Below are 21,553 nucleotides of genomic sequence, written 5' to 3'. Positions count from 1 at the left end.
CACTATCTCCGTTGAACCAATGGGAGCCTGAGGCTGGAGGCTGCAGGCAAAGGTAGGCAGCCAGTAACTGTGTCTGTAACGGGGCTGGCCACCCTTTGTACACCCAGAACTGTGCCAGTTCACACCTGTGGCTCAAGCATCATTATCGACATCCCTTCCACTCTCAACAGTATCTGGTTTTAGTTATATGGTCATCCCAACTATAAGCCTCAACGAGACTTCATTACCCCCTCTGGACCTCAGTTTCTGTAATTTGAAAAAGGAGACAAGATTAGATAAAATTATAAGAATTTTTTTCTAATTGTTTCTGTGATTTCCATTTCAGAGTATTAAAACTGAACTTCTAAAGTAGTCCAATTACGCAATTAAAGATCTCGCCACCGGGTACAATGGCTCACACCTGTAATCCCAGTCCTTTTGGAGGCGGAGGCAGGAGGATCACTTGAGGCCACAAGTTCAAGACCAGCATGGGTAATATAGTGAGACCCCCCCCACACAGCTACAAAAAAAATTTTAAAGATTAGCTGGGAGTGATGGTGTGTGCCTGTAGTCCTAGCTGCTTGTGGGGCTGAAGTGGGAGGATCACTTGAGCCCAGGAGTTTGAGGTTATAGTGAGCTAGGATCGTGCCACTGCACTCCAGCCTGGGCAACAGAGCAAGACCCTGTCTCAAAAAAAGATCATTCGATCCCTACATATGTTTCTCCCATTGATAAACTAAGGTATATTTACCCTACTTAAGCATTTATACAGATAAGCAATGATTTAACAGATATTTAAGGGTCAATAATGAGTTAACTCAGGAATTGGAAGAAACAAAAGACAAGCTGCAACTGATACAAGTTTTTAAATGTGTTCTACTTCACTCATCTCCTTATTCCTTATTAGCTTGGGTACAATGCATCCACGATGCCAGGCCCTGGATACTCCCCACCAGGAGTGAGATTCATTGATATGAAACACCCAGCCAAAAACGTTTCACCTGGGCCAAGACCTCCTACCCTACAAAATGGGTAGGGGAGATGCCTAGACACAAAGCCATGAAATTCCCACATCAGGATAGAACTCGAAGCACTGACACAAAAGGAATGTTAACCATACAAGGCTGCAAAAGAAAATGATAGGGTGGGACAACCCAATGTTCCATCACCCCACCCTCTCACACCTTAGGCAAGTAGAAAAACTGATTTTGGAGTAAATACATTTATTGATACCCATTTTATATATAGTTCAATGAAATAATCTATAAATATAAAAGCATTTTTCTTTTGGATATCACCATGGTCCATGTAAATACTCAACAGTCAGAATCACCTGCAGGAAGCACTCCAAGTCACACTGTTAGGTTTACAGACCTGAATATACATATCGCATTAAACAGTGGCACTTATGTACTCAAGTGGTCCAGTGGCTTTGGAATATATGACTACTGGGTATGTGGAATAAAAATAATGTGTAAGTTAAATCAGTGGAAAGGGTATCAACCATCAACAAAAAGCAACAATTATGAATTATTATCCTAGGCAAAGAAAGTACCACAGCTGACACCTGGTGTCAGAATACTGGAGACAAAGGATGTAAAACGACACATTGTTGTGACACCAGTGCTCTTTCCAACTTCCAGTGGACAACCCACCACTGCCTTAGGGTCATTCATGGTCAACAAACAGCAATAAAGAATCCAGATAGCTTAGAATAAAAGGTACGTAGAGATTGATATCAAGATTAAAGAAAAGTGAGCTAAATACTTCAGTGACATAATGAGTTTCTCCCCTAGAAGGTGACTGTGGGAAAAACATTTTTTTTTAATTCCCTTTGTTACATTGAACACGATCATTTATCTAATGCAGGAGAAAGAACCCAGACATATGGTACTCAAAACACACGTGTGAAAATTTTCTTCTGTTTCAAAGTTTTTTCCTCAACACTTCCAAGGGAACTAATGCAGCCACTGTTGAGCCTTGCGCTCCACCTGATGCAGCATAAAATTTTCTCTTATTTCTTCAATAACAAATAGAGGAATGTCTTTTGCTGCAGTCAGACTATGTGTCTTCTGAGTTAGCAAGCAAATGCATTTAAATGGTCTTAGATGTGCAATGTCCAAAACTGAAATCTGAGAGGCAGTGTTAGAATTTAAGCAAGGCAGGATCTTTAGAGGATACTCAAATGAAAGCCTAAGTGAAGCACATAAAAACTCAGTTTTTTCTATTATTCTCAACTGGACTTGACGGCAACATTCCCTGGTAAGGATGGGTAATCGGTGTTATCTCCAGGTCCAAAATATCCCAACTACTTAAAGTAGGACCCAAAAGAGGAAAAAGACAAACTTGAGTTCTGTGGTCTCTAGAATTCTTTTTTTTTTTTTGCCATTTTTCAAAAAGAAATAGTAGCTTCAGTCGTACACCACTGGTTGAAGGGGTTTTCATCCAAATGAGAAACTCTACCCCTTGTCTCTAGTGGGACAGGCACCAGATTCCCACAAGCAGCAGCTCCCATGTCCTGTAGCACATGGCATCTGACCCTGGAGTGAAGAGTAAGCTGGCACGGAGCCCCGATGCTGGCATTCAGACTAGATGGCGTTTCTCGGTGTGCCATTGTGTGCCAATGCTTTCAGGCTGGGGGCACTGGTCTGGTGACCACAGCTCCTGTGAGAAGTCACACCCACTTCAAAAACCTCATGAATAGCTTTTCGGAAACAGTGGAAATTGTAGTCTATTAAACCTGCAGGAGAGGAAAAAGAAAATCACACCTCCTGAATGTCAGTTGTGAAATTACCTACTAGAAAACATTTGGTGACAGAAAAAAAAATTATTGTACACTAAAAACCATATACCCAACTGAGGAATTCTCTACACTGGAAACATGATAAAGCATATACCCAAATTGTTAACACTGGTTACCTAGTCTGGGACCTGAGAGAGGACATGTGGGCAGTCAATCTGAGTAATTAGGAAGGTAAATTTGCTAAGGAAGTTTACGATAAAATCTAAAGTCAAACTAAAATATTTTTTGAAATATCAAGATTTTCCTTTTACCTGTCTTTGGGGCAGCCAATGAAGAGCTGAAGGAAAAGGTAAAGCAATAGTTTGGCAAACTGCTCAGTAGAAGCCTGGGGTCTGGGAAGTACCAGAGAGGCCCAGCAGGCAGAGCTACAGGCAGCCTGTACCCCACCCCCCCAACACACACACACCCTCTTCAGGCTGGGGAGCTTCTTCTTTATCTGTTTAATGAACTGGACTTCCACATACGATTTTGGTTGAACAAAAGCTTCTATTTTGTGACAGAATGGCTAACTGCCTACCAAATAACCACTTTTCCCCTTCTTCCTTAGAATCAGAACCTCAATTTTGGTTGAGCACATTGGTGCTGAGCTAAAACATTACATTTCCTAGTCTTCCTTGCAGTTAGATATGGCCACATGACCAACTATGGCCACTGAGATAAGTAGAAGGGTGTGAGACTTCTGTGACCTCCCAAGAGGAGGATGTATTCTTTCTTCCTGTTGTTCCTTATTAATGTCTGGAATATGGATAAGATAGCTGGAGCTCCAGGAGCCATTCTGGACCATGAGGTGACCTTGAGAATAGACGCAAGTGCTAAGAATGGCAGAGCAGGAAGAAAAACACCCACGTGCTTGAGGACACCAGGAAGCTGCCTTAGTTGTCCTAGACTGTATACTTCCAGACTTCTTTAATATGCCAGAGACACAAACTTCCATCTCGTTTAAGGTACCGTTATTTGGGCTTACCAAATAACAATTTGGGTTAAGCAAACCTAACCCTGACTGATAAACACTGCTTGAAACTCTTAAACCTATAAACCAGATAGCAACCTCTTCAATCATAAGAACAGCTAGCTAGTCATCATATATATCCACCATGACAACATCCTGACAGATGACAAATGTGCAATTTGACCATCACCTTGACCAAATAAACATCTCTGGCATCCAAGTTTCGAATCACTCAATTCACATTCAAGCAAAGTAAAATATTAAAATACACTGTATGGCCTGCTTGAACACAGCATGATCTTTCAACAGTTTATATTTGATTTGATGAAAGTCACTAAATACTTAATCAACAGCATGACAGAGTACAATGTGTCAAAGGAAGTAGCAGATCTGGTCCATGCCTTCAAGGATATGCTAGCTGGGGCATAAAGCCAAGACACAGGAAACAAATCAAAACAATCTGGTGTCAAATTGACTACAAATGTGAAAGAAGTCCAAAGAAGAGAGAGCCAAGTGCAGGGCAAAACAATCAATGAAAGCTCCCGGGATAAGAAAGAACTTTGGGGATACAGGCCAGATTTAATTAGCCAGGAAAGGGGAGCAAAAATCACAAGAAAACTGCAGGGAGGTGGCAGTGAGAACACAGCACAGGTGGAGGACAGAAAGCAATGGTCTGACTGGCGAGAGGGGCATCAGAAAACTCGTGGTAGGAAGTACTGGGAACCAGTCGGAATAAGTAGGTTAGAGCCAAATTAAGGTGATGCTTCGGACTCAGAAAAAAAAATTATAAAAGTTTTGGTCAATTCAATTACATTAAAATTGACTTCCATGCAAATTGTAAAATAAAACTGACAATCAAGGAAATCTGAATACTGACCAGATATTTGATACCATTAAATCACTGCTAAATTTTTGTGTTTATTAATGCTAATATTGTTATGTTCAAAAAAGAACACTACCTTTAGAGATACCTACGGAAATCTATACAGGCAAAATGATTTAATGTTAGGGATTTGCTTCAAAATAATCCAGTAGAGAAAAGGGTATAACCATGAAATAAGATTGGATATAATTTTGATAATTGTTGAATGTGGGTGATAGATAAAAAGGGATTTAATACACTATTTTCTCTACTTGTTTATATGTTTGACAGTTTCTACAACAAAAGAGTAGAAAATAATAACCTAATCGGGAAGAGGCTATTCAGCAAACAAGATTGAATATGAGTGAATGAAAGTTGAAGCAAGGATAAGCACATGGTGATTGATTGTGCTGGTCCACTTTTGTGTACATTAGAAATTTTCCATAACTAAAGTTTAAAATTTTTTTAAATTAAAATGGAGAAAAATAAAGAACTCCTAAGAATCAGTACAAAAAAGATAAAAACATGTGAACCGGTAAATTGCTAAAGGAAAAAACTGAACAGCTATGAAAAGGTGCTTGCCATGAAAGATGTTTGCCCTAATCAGTAATTACGTAACTAAAAATGAGAACCAAATGAGACACCTTTCTCATATCTACCAGATTGACAACAATTACACAGTCTGACAATATCAAGCATTACCAAGGATACAAAGTGATAAGAGCTTCCATACAGTACTGTCAGGGCTGAAAGTGATAAAGTCATTCAGAGAGCAGTTTGATAATATCTAATAAAATTGATGTATATACTCTATAAATTCCACTCCTGAATGCATACCCTAGATAAATTCTCCACATATGCAAAGGCAAACTTGTTCATGAGCATTAGCTGCACAACTATCTGAATTTTTAAAATAATCTAAATGTCCAGCAATAAAAAAATAAATTGTGGTATATTCAACCCATAGAATACTGTGTGGCAGTGAAAATGAATGAACTAGAGTTACGAGTCATCAATCTAGATGAATCTCAAAAACGCTGAATGAAGAGAAACAAGGAAGTTGCAGAAGACTACTTATATTTTGATCTCATTTATACAAAGACATACAATACTCTATATTGTTTAAGGATAAATATGAAGTAAAAGAATCGCCCATAGGAAAAATAAAACACATAGTGCAAAGGAAAGGATTTCAATTGAGAGAAATACACAGAAGACCATCAACTATATTTGTCATGTTTTAGTTCTTAAGCTCAAAGATGAATACACATGTTCTGTTTTATCCAAAAAATGTATATCCGAAATATTTCATTAAAAACTCAGGTAGAAGAGTAGGGACTTACTGCAGTGAATAAGAGAGAGCTACTCTAAATCCTTGAGTAGTTCAATAATATGATAAAAGAAATTTTCTGAAAACTAATCTGCCTTCAGGATAAAAGATGATATATACTAAACCCTCCATATACACGTCAAATGCATGAATATTATCAAGTAGAAGATTACCACAGCACCGCAGGCCTGCAAGGATGAGGACACAGATTGGAGTCACTGACAGTGGAAACAAAAAGGAAACCCAAGAAATAGTTCCAAGAAAAAAATAAGATTTGGTGAAAGTCCAATGTAAAGGACATAAAACAATGGAAAAAGGAGAACATGAAATCCCCTCTGTGAACCGAGCTGCAAGGGCCCCTTCAGCAATAACACCAATTACCTGACTACAAGATATCCAAGCTTGGACAGGAGAAAAATGCCATAATTAGTGACAGAAGTAGGGTAGCCAAGAGAATCGCAAAACGGGAAATAATCATCAACTGAAGATGGGCATGATGCCCAAGATAACCATCAAGTATTTAGGGAAGATGTCTCACTAAAAGTTCCAAACATGGGACTGGAACATGAGCCCAAGTCAGAGCGGGAGATGTGCATTTTTCAATCAACCACATACAGAAGATTAACCGAAGCCATGGACTGGATGAGCTGACCTGGAGAATAAATGAGCAGAAAGACTTGGCTCTGAACACTCAGGACTGAGAAAAACAGCCAGAAGAAACAGGAGACGTGGTCACAGAAACACACACATGAAATGACCCAGAAAATTCAGCTTTAGGGAAGCAAAAAGAGAAGAAAGGTTTGAGAAAGGAGGGAATGACATGCTTCAGGAGGCTGAAGAGGCTGCAGAATAAGAAAAGGCCACTGATGCAGCAAGAAGGTAATCTGGTAACCTCTCAAAGAATAGCTCCAGTAGACTGGTTCAGATGGAAGCCAAACTGCAGGCAGGTAAATAGGTAATGAAAGAATCCGAAGAGAGGTTGAAATAAAAAACACGATTTAAAATAAAAGATCAGGCCGGGCGTGGTGGCTCACGCCTGTAATCCTAGCACTCTGGGAGGCTGAGGCGGGCGGATTGTTTGAGCTCAGGAGTTCGAAACCAGCCTGAGCAAGAGCGAGACCCCGTCTCTACTAAAAATTAGAAAGAAATTAATTGCACAACTAGAAATATATAGAAAAAATTAGCCAGGCATGGTGGCACGTGCCTGTAGTCCCAGCTACTCGGGAGGCTGAGGCAGTAGGATTGCTTGAGCCCAGGAGTTTGAGGTTGCTGTGAGCTAGGCTGACGCCACGGCACTCACTCTAGCCAGGGCAACAGAGTGAGACTTTGTCTCAAAAAAAAAAAAAAAAAGATCAAAAGAAGAAAGGAGAAAGTCAGGACTATATACGTAAGGGAAGGGACAAAAGCAGTTTGAGCTGATTTTTTTTTTAAGATAATCATTTGTCAAACACTGCAATATTATTTTCTCTTGTTTTCAAGAACCTGGGAAATCACAGCAAAGAACTTAACATAAAAAAGGCTTTTTAAAATGCCATTACCTTTTCGTTCAAAGCTTTCTTCCCTAAGAATGCAGACCAGTGCCAAAAATTTAGTCACCTCCTTTAAATAAAGGACAGTTGTATTATTCAGCTTGATAATTGCCATAGATTCTTTGTCATAAGCACTTCCACTTCCATCTTCCTTTAACCTATTTTAAAAGAAAGTACTGTTCATCACAGGTTTCCCAACTAGGCATTTTGTCACATTTAATTTGCACAATGACAACTCTTTCCACCCGGCTTCCCAAATGTCTTTTGAGAGCTAATACTGGCTTAAATATATGGGAACAGAGTGTTGTTTCAGTATAAGGTTCCTAAACGCAGAATCCCAGGGATTCCTATTAAAAACAATAGCAACAAAAACTCCATACATATCCTTTAACATAACAGATATTCAGACATTTGGAGGAAAAAGTGAAAACATGTATACATCTTACCCAGGGAAATGACACCACTTCGAGATGGGCCTCTTACCCCTCAGACTGTATTCTGTAAGCCAATTCCAACTGAGATGCCTCCTCTCTTTACCTCCCTCGGGTCACAGGGCCCTCTGGGACCTGCTGCCACCTAAGTGAGCTCCTTCTTCAAGGCATATTCCATATGCCCACATGTTTTCTCAGAAAACATTTTTTTTGCCTCCTCACAAAAGCAAGAAAATTCTTAGACTATACAAAAATATTCCCGGCTAGAGAACAGTAAGAACTATGTTGAAATCAACAACTTTTAAAGAGCCGTGTGCTCTGAAAGTTTATTCTGATGTACTTGCTCATAAAAGTCTAAAGGTTGTCTAGCTATTGCTAGGAATTAAGAGCTGTCGAAACTGCCTTTTTAAATAAACTATTTCCCTACAAAAAAAAAAAGTGAAGGAAATAGACTAAAAAGAAAACATTAGCAATAGTTGTCTCTGGTAGTAAAATAATGTTTTTTTTCTTCTATTTTCGCTTTTTTATACTTCCCAGGCAGTTCTTAACAACAGTGGTGAGCCTTATATCTTAAACTATTCTGAGCCTTACAGTTTACCTTCTCATATATTAATTTGAAAAAGATGTACCTTCAAAGAAATATTTAAAAAGATGACAGAAATAACACTAAAAAAATTGTTAACAGTAGTTGTCTTAGTAATGGCTTTTTACTCTTTTCATTTTTCTATATTTTGTATATATTTTTTCCATGAACTGGGGGCTTATTTTTTAAACTACTCTGAATCTTAGAGTTTACCTTCTCACACATTAATCTGATCCTCACAACTACCCTGAAGACAGGAATTACTACTATAGCCCTATTAAACCACTTTAAATCCTTTCTGCAACAAGCCAAAGTAAACCACATAAAGAACAGAAATACGCCCATTTAAAAGATGTAGAGGCCGGGCGCGGTGGCTCACGCCTGTAATCCTAGCACTCTGGGAGGCCGAGGCGGGCGGATTGTTTGAGCTCAGGAGTTCGAAACCAGCCTGAGCAAGAGCAAGACCCCGTCTCTACTAAAAACAGAAAGAAATTAATTGGACAACTAAAAATATATAGAAAAAAATCAGCCGGGCATGGTGGCACATGCCTGCAGTCCCAGCTACTCGGGAGGCTGAGGCAGAAGGATTGCTTGAGCCCAGGAGTTTGAGGTTGCTGTGAGCTAGGCTGACGCCATGGCACTCACTCTAGCCCGGGCAAAAGAGTGAGACTCTGTCTCAAAAAAATAAACAAATAAATAAAAGATGTAGAAACTGAAGTTCATTAAAAGTGAAGGGCACTCCTAGCAAAGTCAGAACTCAAATTTAAGAGTTTTTAACTCAATTCCATGCAGTTTCCAGTATCTTTCCTAGATAGCTAATATAAATAAAGTTGATTTGGCAAAACTGAATCATGGGGAAGTAGGTGTCATTTGCTGTAAGAGTATAAAAGAAAACTACTTCCTTCTGATTGGAGAAGAGGAAGTTTTAAGTGCTATGTATTCTCAGCTTATAGTTAGATGCCCTACCCTAGATTTTTTTTTGTGCCACATGGAAAGTGAGAACAAGCACTATCTCTGACAATAGGCTCCAACACAGACAACCCTGAAGATTCCCTAGGCCAGTACCCCAATGGCCAACAGCTGTAAAAAGCTATAAAGTTGATAATGTCTAACCAGCATATGATCTTGAATCACACACTAATGTGAGAAAGAAGAAAAGCACATTCTATTCAAAGTCTGGAGATTAGACAGATTTGATTTAGCTGTGATTAATAAAACTAAGAATAAAAATATGCTAATGACCTTAAAAAGCTTGCTCAGTCTTTAAAGCACAGTATTTGCTTTCTATGTTTATCTGTTTGAACAGTTTTTAAGAGTACTAGGAAAATATGCTTATCTGAATCTTTGTCAAAATATGCCAAGTCAAGACCAAGAGAACCATCCTTAGTAGCAGAATACCTTAATGACTGCCAGTAGGGCACAATAAGGTATTGTAAACTTAAAGGAAAAGTAACCTGCTTAGTCCTGAAACTACAAAGTGAAAAGCTCGTAACAAATATCATGGGACAAAATGCATACTGTCAACAACATTTTCTCTTTCGGTGACCTAGCAGTATTCCATGCATTCACATTTCCATCTTGTTTACCAGGGATGCATGGAATATAGCAGGCTTCAAATCTTCCCTTATACTAATCTGTGCTGACATTGCAAATAAAAGAAGGATCTAAAATATGAAAACTGCCATTGGTGAAAAAGGAGTAAATATAAAAACTAAAAGAAATACAATCTAAGCTGGGCATAGTGGCAAGCACCTATAGTCCTAGCTACTTGGGAGGCTGAGGTGGGAGGATCACTTGAGCCCAGGAGTTGAGTCCAGCCTGGGCAACATAGCATTTTTTTTTAATTAAAAGAAATACAATGTATTATATATACTATGGAATCCTAATACTTGCAAAGTGAGCTATACAGAATCTGAAATGATTTAAAGAAATCATTAAACTACAACTGTCAGAGTTATATGTGGTCCCCATTCAAAAAATGTATATCAAAAGTTGAGTAAGGGCCGGGTGTGGTGGCTCACGCCTGTAATCCTAGCACTCTGGGAGGCCAAGGCGGGTGGATCGCTCAAGGTCAGGAGTTCGAGACCAGTCTGAGCAAGAGCGAGACCCTGTCTCTACTAAAAAAATAGAAAGAAATGGTCTGGACAATTAAAAATATGTATATAAAAAATTAGCTGGGCATGGTGGCACACGCCTGTAGTCCCAGCTACTTGGGAGGCTGAGGCAGGAGGATCGCTTGAGCCCAGCAGTTTGAGGTTGATGTGAGCTAGGCTGACGCCACGGCACTCTAGCCCGGGCAACAGAGCAAGACTGTCTCAAAAAAAAAAAAAAAAAAGTTGAGTAAGAAGCAAATTAAACTATAATAAAGCACATCAAATTAAATGCAAATTGTGTTAAGAATAGTGATTTAATGGATATTTTTTATAATGTACTTTATAATGTATAATGTATCTTATACTGAAAATAAATTTTGTAACTAAATTTGATTCATATTATTAAAAAGTTGGTTTACAGAATTTGATTTGTTTTAAAGAAAAAGCAAATGTTCTACCTATCCATTTTTAAAATTAGGAATAACAAACATGAAACTTTACTGAAAAACATAATAAACCAACAATATCTCATTTTCATTATAGAAAAGAATTAAAACAAAGGACAGCATGTAATCATAAGTGAAAGGAATAGAAAGAAATGGAAGACAGGAATAGACAGCCAAAGAACAGGTTGGACAAATACACTTCCCTACACAGAGGCAGCTGGAGAAAGACACTGACAAATTAGACCAAGGTGAAGGGTAGTCAGAGGTGAAAGAGAAGTTTAGACTGGGTGGAGCAGAGAGGAGAAAGAGATAGAGGACAGAGGTATCAGAAAGCAAAGGTAATGTTAAAAAGCATCTGAAAGCACCTTGGGAGTTCTGATGTTAATAAACTAGGGGAATCTGGGATGTTAGAGGGTACAGAGAATGTAACTGGCTTTTGAAATGCTAATAATCCAAAGTTTTCACTAGTGCTCTGGCCTATTCTACAAAATCACTTGTTTGCTGGCCTCTGTAAATTTTTATATAGGGTTTGGTGAATTTATATCAAGAAGAGCTCATATTTTAGAAATTTATTTTGGAAACTTAGATGTATGGGTCAAATTTTTACATGTTTAGTCCTTCTACTTAATACCCAAAATTCTAATTACCTTGTTTCTTTGCTCTCTGAAAGATTAAGAATCTCTCATTCCATAAAGTTAGCAGTTAAATTAGGAACCAAAACTTACTTTATTATTCAGACCATTTTAAATAAATGAGTCTAGACTTTCAATCTAGCTAAGTCCCAGTAGTGAGAAGACACAGTGCAAACCCCTCAAATAATGGTGGGAGAAACTTTCAGTGGTAAGTCAGTCCAGTGATAGTCATACTTTCCAACTTTTCTTAGCCATCCTCTCTGAAGGAGTATGATCCAGCAGCCCACTTACAGGGAAATCATGCTCCAAGTTGAAGCACTAGGGTGAGAACAATCTGACTTCATATGGTACTTGCCAAAGGCTTCAGAAATTAATCTCCTAGACAAATCAAGCTGGTAGTTTTCCACCTGTCTGCGATCTTACAGAAACGTGTATATAACTTACCCATATATACAAGACACGTCAATCACAACATCAATCATGTCACAGCAAAGTTCATAAGACTGCATATCCACAGGGGAACTGTCTGTTGCAATGTAGATTTTGCTGACAACATCAAAGAGAAAAGCTTTTTCAATACCTGAATTCTTGGAAAAACAAAATTGGGTAAGTATTCAGTTTTTTTTAAGAATTACAATTTGCAACTTATCAAAGATCTTGAATTACTGAATAACATATAAGGTCATTTTTAATTATACAACCCAATAACAGAAAACAAATAGTACTGGGTTGAAAGACACTTCTATTAACCAAAGAGTAAAAGTGGAATTATTTCTCTGCTCTTTCAAACATTTCTCTTCTTCCGCTTTACTTGAATGAATTATGTTCTAAGACATCACCAAAAAGTTATCAAAAAATTCACTAAAAACCAAGCTACGCTACATCTTCAATAATCCTGTTATTATCAATCTTTGATTTGAATGACCTTGCTACCAGAAAGGCTTTATGTTGCAATTAGCAAAACATAAAAGAATTACAGCTTGACATCAACATCTAGCACAACTCAAAAGCCCAAGAGTCAAAGTGGGGATCACCGCACAATGAGTCCTCTGAAAGTAATGTTTGGAAAATATAATAGCTAAATGCTAAATTTACTGGAGGGCTACCCTTTTTTTATTAAGCTGAATCTTCACAATAAGAATGTAAAATACAAGATTTTACATACTAAGCTACTAAGATTACATACTAAAATATAAGATTTTACACATACTAAGATACTAAGATTACATAATAAAATGTAAGATGTCACATACTAAGATTTAAGTTAGCAAGAAAAGGAAAAGACAAATTTTTCAATGTGACCTCCAATAAGGCAGAGATTACACTGAGTCACATTCCCAAAACCCAGTCTTTTCCAGCTACTATTCTTCCTTCAGAAAACAGATTATCATGAAGATGTTTTTAAGTAAGCATTAGAAAATTTTTCATCAGTTCATTTTAAACACAAAAAAGGTGAGTGCTAACAAAATAATTCAGAAAATAGCGGCTCAAGCCATATTTTATGTTCTTATTTTACATGTTAAGTGTGTCATTAGTCTTTAAGCTTGATTCAGACTAATTCAAGCCATTTTATGGAGAATTTTAAAACGAGTACATTTAACAAAAATGGAATCAGAAACTATAACAAATTAAATGAGTCACTTACTGATATAAAGATATTTAATAGGTTTTCCAAGGTCGGCAGTTGTGGGATAAGTTTCTGTACCACCTTACTAAAGGCTTCAAATATTGAATGGTCATAGATACTAGTCAAATAAAAACTGAAAAACACAACATAGATTGATTAGTTTGAGAAACACCTTAGGTTAACAACTATCATAATATATAAAATTGTAACATTTGATTCCAGTAAATTCATTCCAGTCAATTCAAAACCATGCCCATCATTCAAGATGACAAATGCAGTGTCCCACCTGGCTTGTGGCTATACACCTCTTTACTGCATTTACACAGAGTGCAACTGAGGTAGTACCCAAGAAAGCATTTTCAGATGCTGAAATTTGAATATTCGCCTAAGTCTTTGTAGTCTGATCCAAAAAGCTTGGTTTTTTAAGCACATAACTTAGACAAAAACCAAGATTAAAAACCAAAAGAAAGCTAGAAGAGATATGTGACATTTATTAAATAAAAATATAATTCAAGTTTCTTCTACAATGCCACCTCCTAGCCAGGCACAGTAGGATGTGCCTGTAGTCCCAGCTACTTGGGAGGCTGAGGCAGGAGGATCACCTGAGCCCAGGAGTTCGAGGCTGTAGTGAGCCGCAATTGTGTCTGTGAATACCTACTGCACTCCAGCCTGGACAACATAGCGAGATCCACCTATAAAAAAATTTTTTAATGTCACATCCTCAAAAATTCTTTCCTAACTACCCTACCTAAAATGGTGTTCTTGTATCTGATTCTGCCCTTTTCCCCTAATTTGTTTTCATAGCATTGATAAGCACTTAAAATTATACTATACATTTATTTATAGGTGCTTTTGAGCTGTGTCATTACAGAATATAAGTCCATGAGGAAAAAGACTTTGTCAGTCTGGCTCACAGCTGCAAGCATACTGCCCTGAGCAGTGCTCATAAGTATTTGTTGAATAAACAAATGAATACAACTGGTGTTTATAATTTATATAAAAAGCATATTAAGGAAGATGGGAGCAGGGGTCATACAGAGAATAAAACAGGAGTCAGGAGGCCTACAAGGATGTACAGTGGAGAAGTAACACATGTAGATTCAATATAACACATATCTCAGTGAGTGACAGAGAGTGAGAGAGAAAAAATGAGAGAGAGAGAGGCAGGCCTTTAACAATTTAAACACTGTGGACAATTCTACCTGCTTTTTCACTCAGGGTATATACTCTTAGTTATATAGTTGCATCCACAATACATTTATATGGATATGTGACAAAATCAGAGACAAAGAACTGTATATACCACTTTACAGGTAATTTAAAGATATTTTTAGGGGGCCACCGGGGGTGTGCAGGTAAATAAATATATAAATAAAATTTTTAAAAAAGATACTTTCAAGGAGCTGACCTAAGAACTCAACCCTGTGTGAGAAAGGACTCTACTCTAGATGTGAGAGCACTGGAACAGACAAGGCCAAGATGATCCCGCAGGTACAGGATGAAAGGAATGTTTTAGTGTCTCCTTTAGACAAAAAGGTTAGCAAAGTGAGACGGTCCTACAGGGCCTGTGAGGCTCGGAGGTAGATGGGACAGGGACAATCAGCAAGGACAGGGCATTTTAGTGAGTTTCTAGAAACCAGAAATCAAATGGACCCTCATGCACAGGCCTGCTAGTACTAAAGAAAAGTTAAATGCCAAATTCTACTGACGTTAACAAGGACTAGGGTCCTACAGGGTACTGGGGAAAGGCAGGGCATGAACCATTGGGGTGAGATATCCTGGAAAGGGACATAGACATAGAATAAAGCAAATCAGAAGGATCCCCATGGGCACTTGGGAACACAGGACAAGCACAGCTTAAAATCCAGGTAAAAACTATTAATAATAGATTCTAAAAAAATTAGATTCAGGAATTTTATGGGAAGGTACTTTCTCTTATAGACATTGCTGAATTTTTATCTTTTTGAGCATGAATTTTTAAAAATTTTTAAAAATTTTTAAAAATTTAATTCAGGCAAAGTAGAGGTCAATGAGACTTTTCTACACGGTTTCCTAGAAGAATAACTGAAAGATCTTAGAGCCTGAAGCCCAGGGAATATGAGAGATAAAGATGAGGGTTGGCTTAAGCCTATAGGGGAAGTCCCTATAACAGACCAGGGATAAGGAAATGACTACGCTTGTGTCTCTCCCCTGTTCCTTCTTTTAAACTGCTTATATCATCAAGACAACATTTTCTTGCATATTTTAAATATACTCATTTCTACCTATATCACCAAAAAAATAAGATGTAGAAAAATATTCTTCGTGGACCTTCAGAATGCAAATACACAAATCGATCCTATCTAATAGCTATTCTCTAATAACTTAACAAAATTTAATTATAAACCAGCAGTCCTTTAAACTTAATAACAGTCTTATGCAAATTTATAGGATAAACCCACCTACCCCACACTTGAATTTCATGAAAGTATAAAGCGTTTTAAAACCTAAGATACATCAGAGTCAGTCCAAACTTGAAAATATATCTCCTTTAAAAGGCTCTACCTTACTAAGAAAGACACTGTCAAGATTCAACCTAAAGATTTCTACAACAAATGTGACAGGAGATTCCTTGCACTGAGGCAAGGGGGAAAAAAAGAAATAGCCTGACTCCAGTCTCTTGAAATGAACTTGGAAAAACACCAATGGAAACACTTCATTCACATGACCTCAATCTCCAGGAAAACGCAAAAACTGGGTAAAGTAACTTCTCAATAACATAAGGCTCCCAAAACAGTTTGGCATTCAACAAAGAAGAGATTAAAAACATTACAGATTTGGGAAAAAGCATACCAGTAACAGATAGCTATGGTGTTTGTAATGACAGAGATGGGAATACATTTACACATTGTTCAGGGCTCTCATATCAAACACATACGTTGTTACCTAAGATGGAGTTTTTCTAGCCCAGCATCTGCAAGGTCATCATTGGCCCTTTGATGAATGTCCCTCTGTGTTTCTATTTTGTGATCATCAGACAGACCATCAACTTTGTGAATAAAAACCTCAAAATTCATGTCTGGGTTAACTTTGTAGGCTTTAGAAACAGTAATGTGAAGTCTTGTTAAAGCCTCCATGTAGTCATCCTGTAAGTCAGAACAAAATATTTTTTAAAAAGAAATCGTATAAAGGTCAAGTAACGAGCTAAGAAAGCCTCAAACCACCTATTTCCCCAAACACAGAAAATATGTTATCCTCATTATTCACAAATATTCTAACATTCAAATATATTAACTTATACCACTAAATAGCTCTTCAATTTCTCAATCAAAAAATTGAATTACCAAGTTAATGCTTATAATTTTTAATACTGATAACATAAAGAAAGAAAAACGGACATTTCTTCCCAATAGATTTTTTTTAAAAAAAGTAATCCCAGCTCTGCCATTTATTAGGTGTGTGACTTTGACCAATTTGCTCTGTGATCTCGATTTACTCATCTATAAAACAGGAATTAAAATATATACCTCACAATACTGTGAAGACTAAATTAAATTAGATCATGTATGTGAAAGCACCCACTATATAGAGCCTGTCACTCAGAAAGCATTCCTAATTAATGCTTAAGCTTATAAAAATTAAGCTTCTTAAGGACAGGGACACGTTCCATTCATCTGACTGCCTGCCACATGTTAGGTCCTCAAAAAATGCTTGCTGGACTAAACTCAATTTGGGCAATTAAGGAAACCACTCACTCTAATATCTGCTGACTCTAATTCTCACATTTTTATATTATAGGATAGGCTCTCTTGAGTGAGTGATGTCACTATTGTTACAGTTATTAAAGTACAACAATATCTACTGTTAACCAATAAAAGTGGAAAGCCAGTGTTAGCTATTCATTAATTAGGACTCAAAAATGCAAACCACATCTCCTAATCATCTGAAATTCTGTACTTGGACAAAGATGTACCTGCTCCCAGAGCACCTATGCAACTGCAGTTCTTATACTGTTAGGGAATTTACTACCAAAGAAAAACCCTGCAAGCACATGACAAAGAAAATAAACAACTTTCCTTTTTTTCTACACCTTTTTGCCACTAGGGAAGAGAAGTAAACATAATTATTCGTGACTACCTGTGCATCAATGACATATATCAATGCTCCTGTTCCCCTGAAGATCATCTCATAGTCAAATGTTGGGTCAAAAAAGTCCATTTGCCCAGGAAAATCCCATATCTGGAAATTTACAAAGGAACTATTGGAAATGTCGTCTTTATAAATCTTGTTGGTACTTTCCAAAAAGAGGGTCTCATTGGGTGACATCTTATGAAACACCACCTGTTAAAAGAAACAAGACAATTTTATGACTATTCAACTTCAGTATTTAAATTCAAAATTTCACCTTGGTTTAACATAAAAAATTTGATCCCATAGCAAAAATGTTTTTAAAGGTAAAAACCAAATGGTGAATCCATTGGTAGTTACTATCCTTTTATTTCTCACAAAAGACAACACTAAATTAATTTCTATTAAATCTACTTTCAGCTAAAACTTTTCTGCTATGTTCCCTGTACCATATTCAGTACTAGTCATAGCACTATCTCTCACCTCCATTGGTGTTTGTTGTTTTTTCTTTTTTAGGGGGAGGGTTAAACTGTATTAATTCTGCCAAAATCTGCTTTAAGATTATGGAAGCTTTATAAGTAAAGCTTAAGATATTTTGTTGATTCAAAAATTACTCAAGTGCCTACCTCAGGCTCTGTGGAACAATAAAAAAGAAAAAAAGACTGGCCCCTACCCTCACTGATTTTGCAGTCTTGTGTTAGAAATAAAACAAGGACAGGCCGGGCGCGGTGGCTCAGGCCTGTAATCCTAGCACTCTGGGAGGCCGAGGCGGGCGGATTGTTTGAGCTCAGGAGTTCGAGACCAGCCTGAGCAAGAGCAAGACCCCCCTCTCTACTAAAAATAGAAAGAAATTAATCGGACAACTAAAAATATATATATAGAAAAAATTAGCCGGGCATGGTGGCACATGCCTGTAGTCCCAGCTACTCGGGAGGCTGAGGCAGAAGGATTGCTTGAGCCCAGAAGTTTGAGGTTGCTGTGCGCGAGGCTGACGCCACGGCACTCACTCAAGCCAGGGCAACAAAAGCGAGACTCTCAAAAAAAAAAGAAATAAAACAAGGACAAACAACTATGCCAAATAGAAGTGAAAATGTCCACGGAGGTGCCTATGGGAGTTAGCGGAAAAAGGCAGCTCCCATGAGAAAAGAAATGGTAAAGACGATTGTTAAGGATCACAATAATCAGAACCCATACAATCCAGGCTGGGCGTGGTGGCTCACGCCTGTAATCCTAGCACTCTAGGAGGCCGATGGGTGGATCGCTCAAGGTCAGGAGTTTGAAACCAGCCTGAACAAGAGCCAGACCCCATCTCTACTAAAAAATAGAAACAAATGCTCTGGACAAGTAAAAATATATATACATATAGAAAAAATTAGCCGGGCATGGTGGCACATGCCTGTAGTCTCAGCTACTCGGGAGGCTGAGGCAGGAGGATCGCTTGAGCCCAGGAGTTTGAGGTTGCTGTGAGCTAGGCTGAGCCATGGCACTCTAGCCCAGGCAACAGAGCCAGACTCTGTCTCAAAAAAAAGAACCCATACAATCCTAACATAAAACTAACTTACTTTCTAAAAAAGAAAAATGAACAGTTACTCCCAAGTTTTTGTAACAGCTAAAAAGAATTAAAATCAGCTTGCTAAAAACCCACTATAAACATACCCAACTTTTGCTGTAGGGTAAATAAACACAGTAATTCAGTAAATTCAGAAGAAGGCTACTCTTTAAAAACATCACGTCTACAAAATATCACACAGATTTTGGACAGACCTTTGTCACACAGTGGAAAGGGGGAAAGACTAAGTGTCTGGTGATAACAGTTTTATTACCAGCTCACTCTGTGTGTAATGGAGGAAGTCAACCTTGCCTCTATTTTCCCCTTACTATAAAGCGTACAGCCTTCCATTCATGACAGACCAAAAGTGAAAACAAATGGACTAATGTAGGTCTGCAAAACTTTCCCAAAGTCTCAGATTTTTGTAACCACAGACCTACAGGGAGAATATTACCAGTAATTACACTCACTAGGCCACAAGTACTGAAATAGGGGCAATATTAGTACCCAATCCCCAACAATGTTACGGTGAAGTTTCCTTTATACTAGCGACAAGAGCAAGCATTAGAATGCCCAGTGCCTTAGTCACAACTCTTTCAGACGCTGCTCCCTGGGGCTGGGCTGGGAATCCCTGCAAACTCAGGTCACCTAAAGTGAGAGAACCAAATTTTAAAAAAGGGAGCAGGGAAGGGAGTCCACGAAGTTCTCCAAGTGAGAACTGCAGAGTACGTCTCGGTTTCGTAAATGACACAGGGGCTCGGTCCCAGGGGGCGGAGGTCTTGGGCGGTGCCACCCAACACCTGCCTCCCTCCGGCGACCCACCCGGCCTCAGCTGACTTGGGCGTGGACGCAGAGGTCAGGGTCCTGGCGCGAGCTGCGCCTGTGGCGCTGCGCTCGCAAGAGTAGAAGAGAAAGTGCAGTAGGACAGAGCTCGAGGCCAGCCCTGGCCACCGCCCTCCTGGGACCTCCCAGCCGCAGCCACCTGAGCCCCCAGGGAGGGGAGACATGGGGGAAGGGCAGGAGGGGCCCGGCGCGGCACTGCTTACCTTCTGGATGGAGGACTTGCCGCTGCGCCGGAGCCCCATAAGCAGAATCCTCGGCTTGGAGCTGTCAGCGCCCCCCGGGCCACAGCCGCCGCCGGCCCCCGCCCCAACCCCGCCGCCCGCCGCTGCCGCCTCCTCTTCCTCCTCCTCCACGCCGTAGCCGAAGTCCTTTGGAAACGAATCAGCCGCGCCGTAACTGCCGGCGAGGGGCGTCTCCTCCGCCCCGTACTGCAGGGACATGGTGCTGGAGCCGCCGCCGCCCGCACCCTGACAGGCCAGGCCAGGCCTAGCCAGGCCGCCGCCTCCCCACTCTGCCACCACCGCCGCCGCCGCCGCCGCCATCCGGCCCGCCCCCAGCACCCGGCTCTCATAGGCCCGGAGCCGAGTCCCAGCACCTCATTGGCCGCCCGAGCTGCCACTCGGGAGCAGCAGGGTAGGTGGTGCCCCGTCACGTGCCGGAATCACCTGACTCGTAGCCGCGGAGGGGGGAGGAGGAATCACGAGGAGGGCGGCCGGGCCGCGCCTCTCGCCCGGACTCCCGGCCCTCTGCCCTCCGCCCCAGCCCGCACGCACCTCTGTCCTGCCCAGCACGCGATGTGCTTCTCACTGCTCCCCTGCCTTCTTCCCTAGAGCGCCGAAATGGAAGATGCTTTCTGGGCATCTGGGGGAAGAATTGTTTTCCTCCTCCAATTGTACTCGTCCAACCAGTATTTACTGATGTCTTAGATGTCCTGGGTGCTTACCAAGGGGAACAAAACTGGAACCGACTCGAACCCTGAATGCCCTCAAGTTGCTTGAAGATTAACAGAGATCGGACTTCTGCGTAAGTAGCCTCGGTACGAGATATTATATGGGGAAGGTCATAGGCACAGATAAATAATGCCCGGGAGTTGGGAGGATGAGAAAATCTACAAACAGATCTAGATGGGTAGATATAGTTGGGATGTGCAAAGGTATGGAGGAGGAGCCAACCAGACTGAGGGGAAAGCCTCAGCCAAGGCAGAGTCATGGGTCAGTGTTAGTTTGTTCTCGCAGGTAGCTGGATACTGATAGGAAAACTGATGCAGCCACGCTAGAACATTTTATCTTCTTTCTTTAGCAAATTGCTGATAGTAGATACTGCTGCCACTTCAAACTCAACAGGACTCAGTTTCCCCTCTTTTCCACCTGGTCAAAGTCTACTTCTCCGGTAATTCCAACCCCCCACTCCCAAAAGAATATTGCATCTTCTGTGACTTCCTTCAGTTTAGAAACCAAAGGAATGAATAATGAAAGTAAACCGAAGCAAATGCAAGTGCAGTGTGGTCTTGGTCTTTTTTGAGTATGAAGGGAATACACACTCATGCAGGTCTGGGACTTTGGTTATGTCTGCACCTAAAAGTTAAGGGTGGGACACCCTTAACCTTAGGTCATGTAGCCCAATCTCTCACTTAAATGAATCAACTCTGCAGTGTCTGTGACTGACGGACGTACAGAGTTCGCTGAAATAATTCCTAGGGAAGAGAGCTCACCATCTCAAAAGGCAGTCAATTCCACTATGGTAAAGATTTAAAATTTCTTATTCCAGCCAAAAAAATCACCCTCCCTGAA

At 39.7% G+C, this 21,553-nt stretch overlaps 1 protein-coding gene across 1 annotated transcript; it reads right to left on the bottom strand.

The window, feature by feature from the left end:
- Positions 1-1,185: 1,185 nt before the first annotated feature.
- Positions 1,186-20,297, bottom strand: RRAGC (Ras-related GTP binding C). The gene is made up of 7 exons (XM_012646741.1): positions 19,967-20,297; positions 17,381-17,584; positions 16,190-16,389; positions 13,283-13,397; positions 12,082-12,224; positions 7,462-7,610; positions 1,186-2,719 (listed from the first exon to the last, which is right to left on the bottom strand). Exons 1-7 carry the CDS (start codon positions 20,201-20,203, stop codon positions 2,568-2,570), a joined length of 1,200 nt encoding a protein of 399 aa, XP_012502195.1. The 5' UTR covers positions 20,204-20,297; the 3' UTR covers positions 1,186-2,567.
- Positions 20,298-21,553: the final 1,256 nt, after the last annotated feature.

This window comes from Propithecus coquereli, unplaced genomic scaffold, assembly GCF_000956105.1.
Source record: "Propithecus coquereli isolate 6110/MARCELLA unplaced genomic scaffold, Pcoq_1.0 Scaffold249, whole genome shotgun sequence".
NCBI classification, from domain to species: domain Eukaryota; kingdom Metazoa; phylum Chordata; class Mammalia; order Primates; family Indriidae; genus Propithecus; species Propithecus coquereli.
Note: the sequence above shows the minus strand (reverse complement) of the source record. Positions and strands in the feature narration are given on the sequence as shown.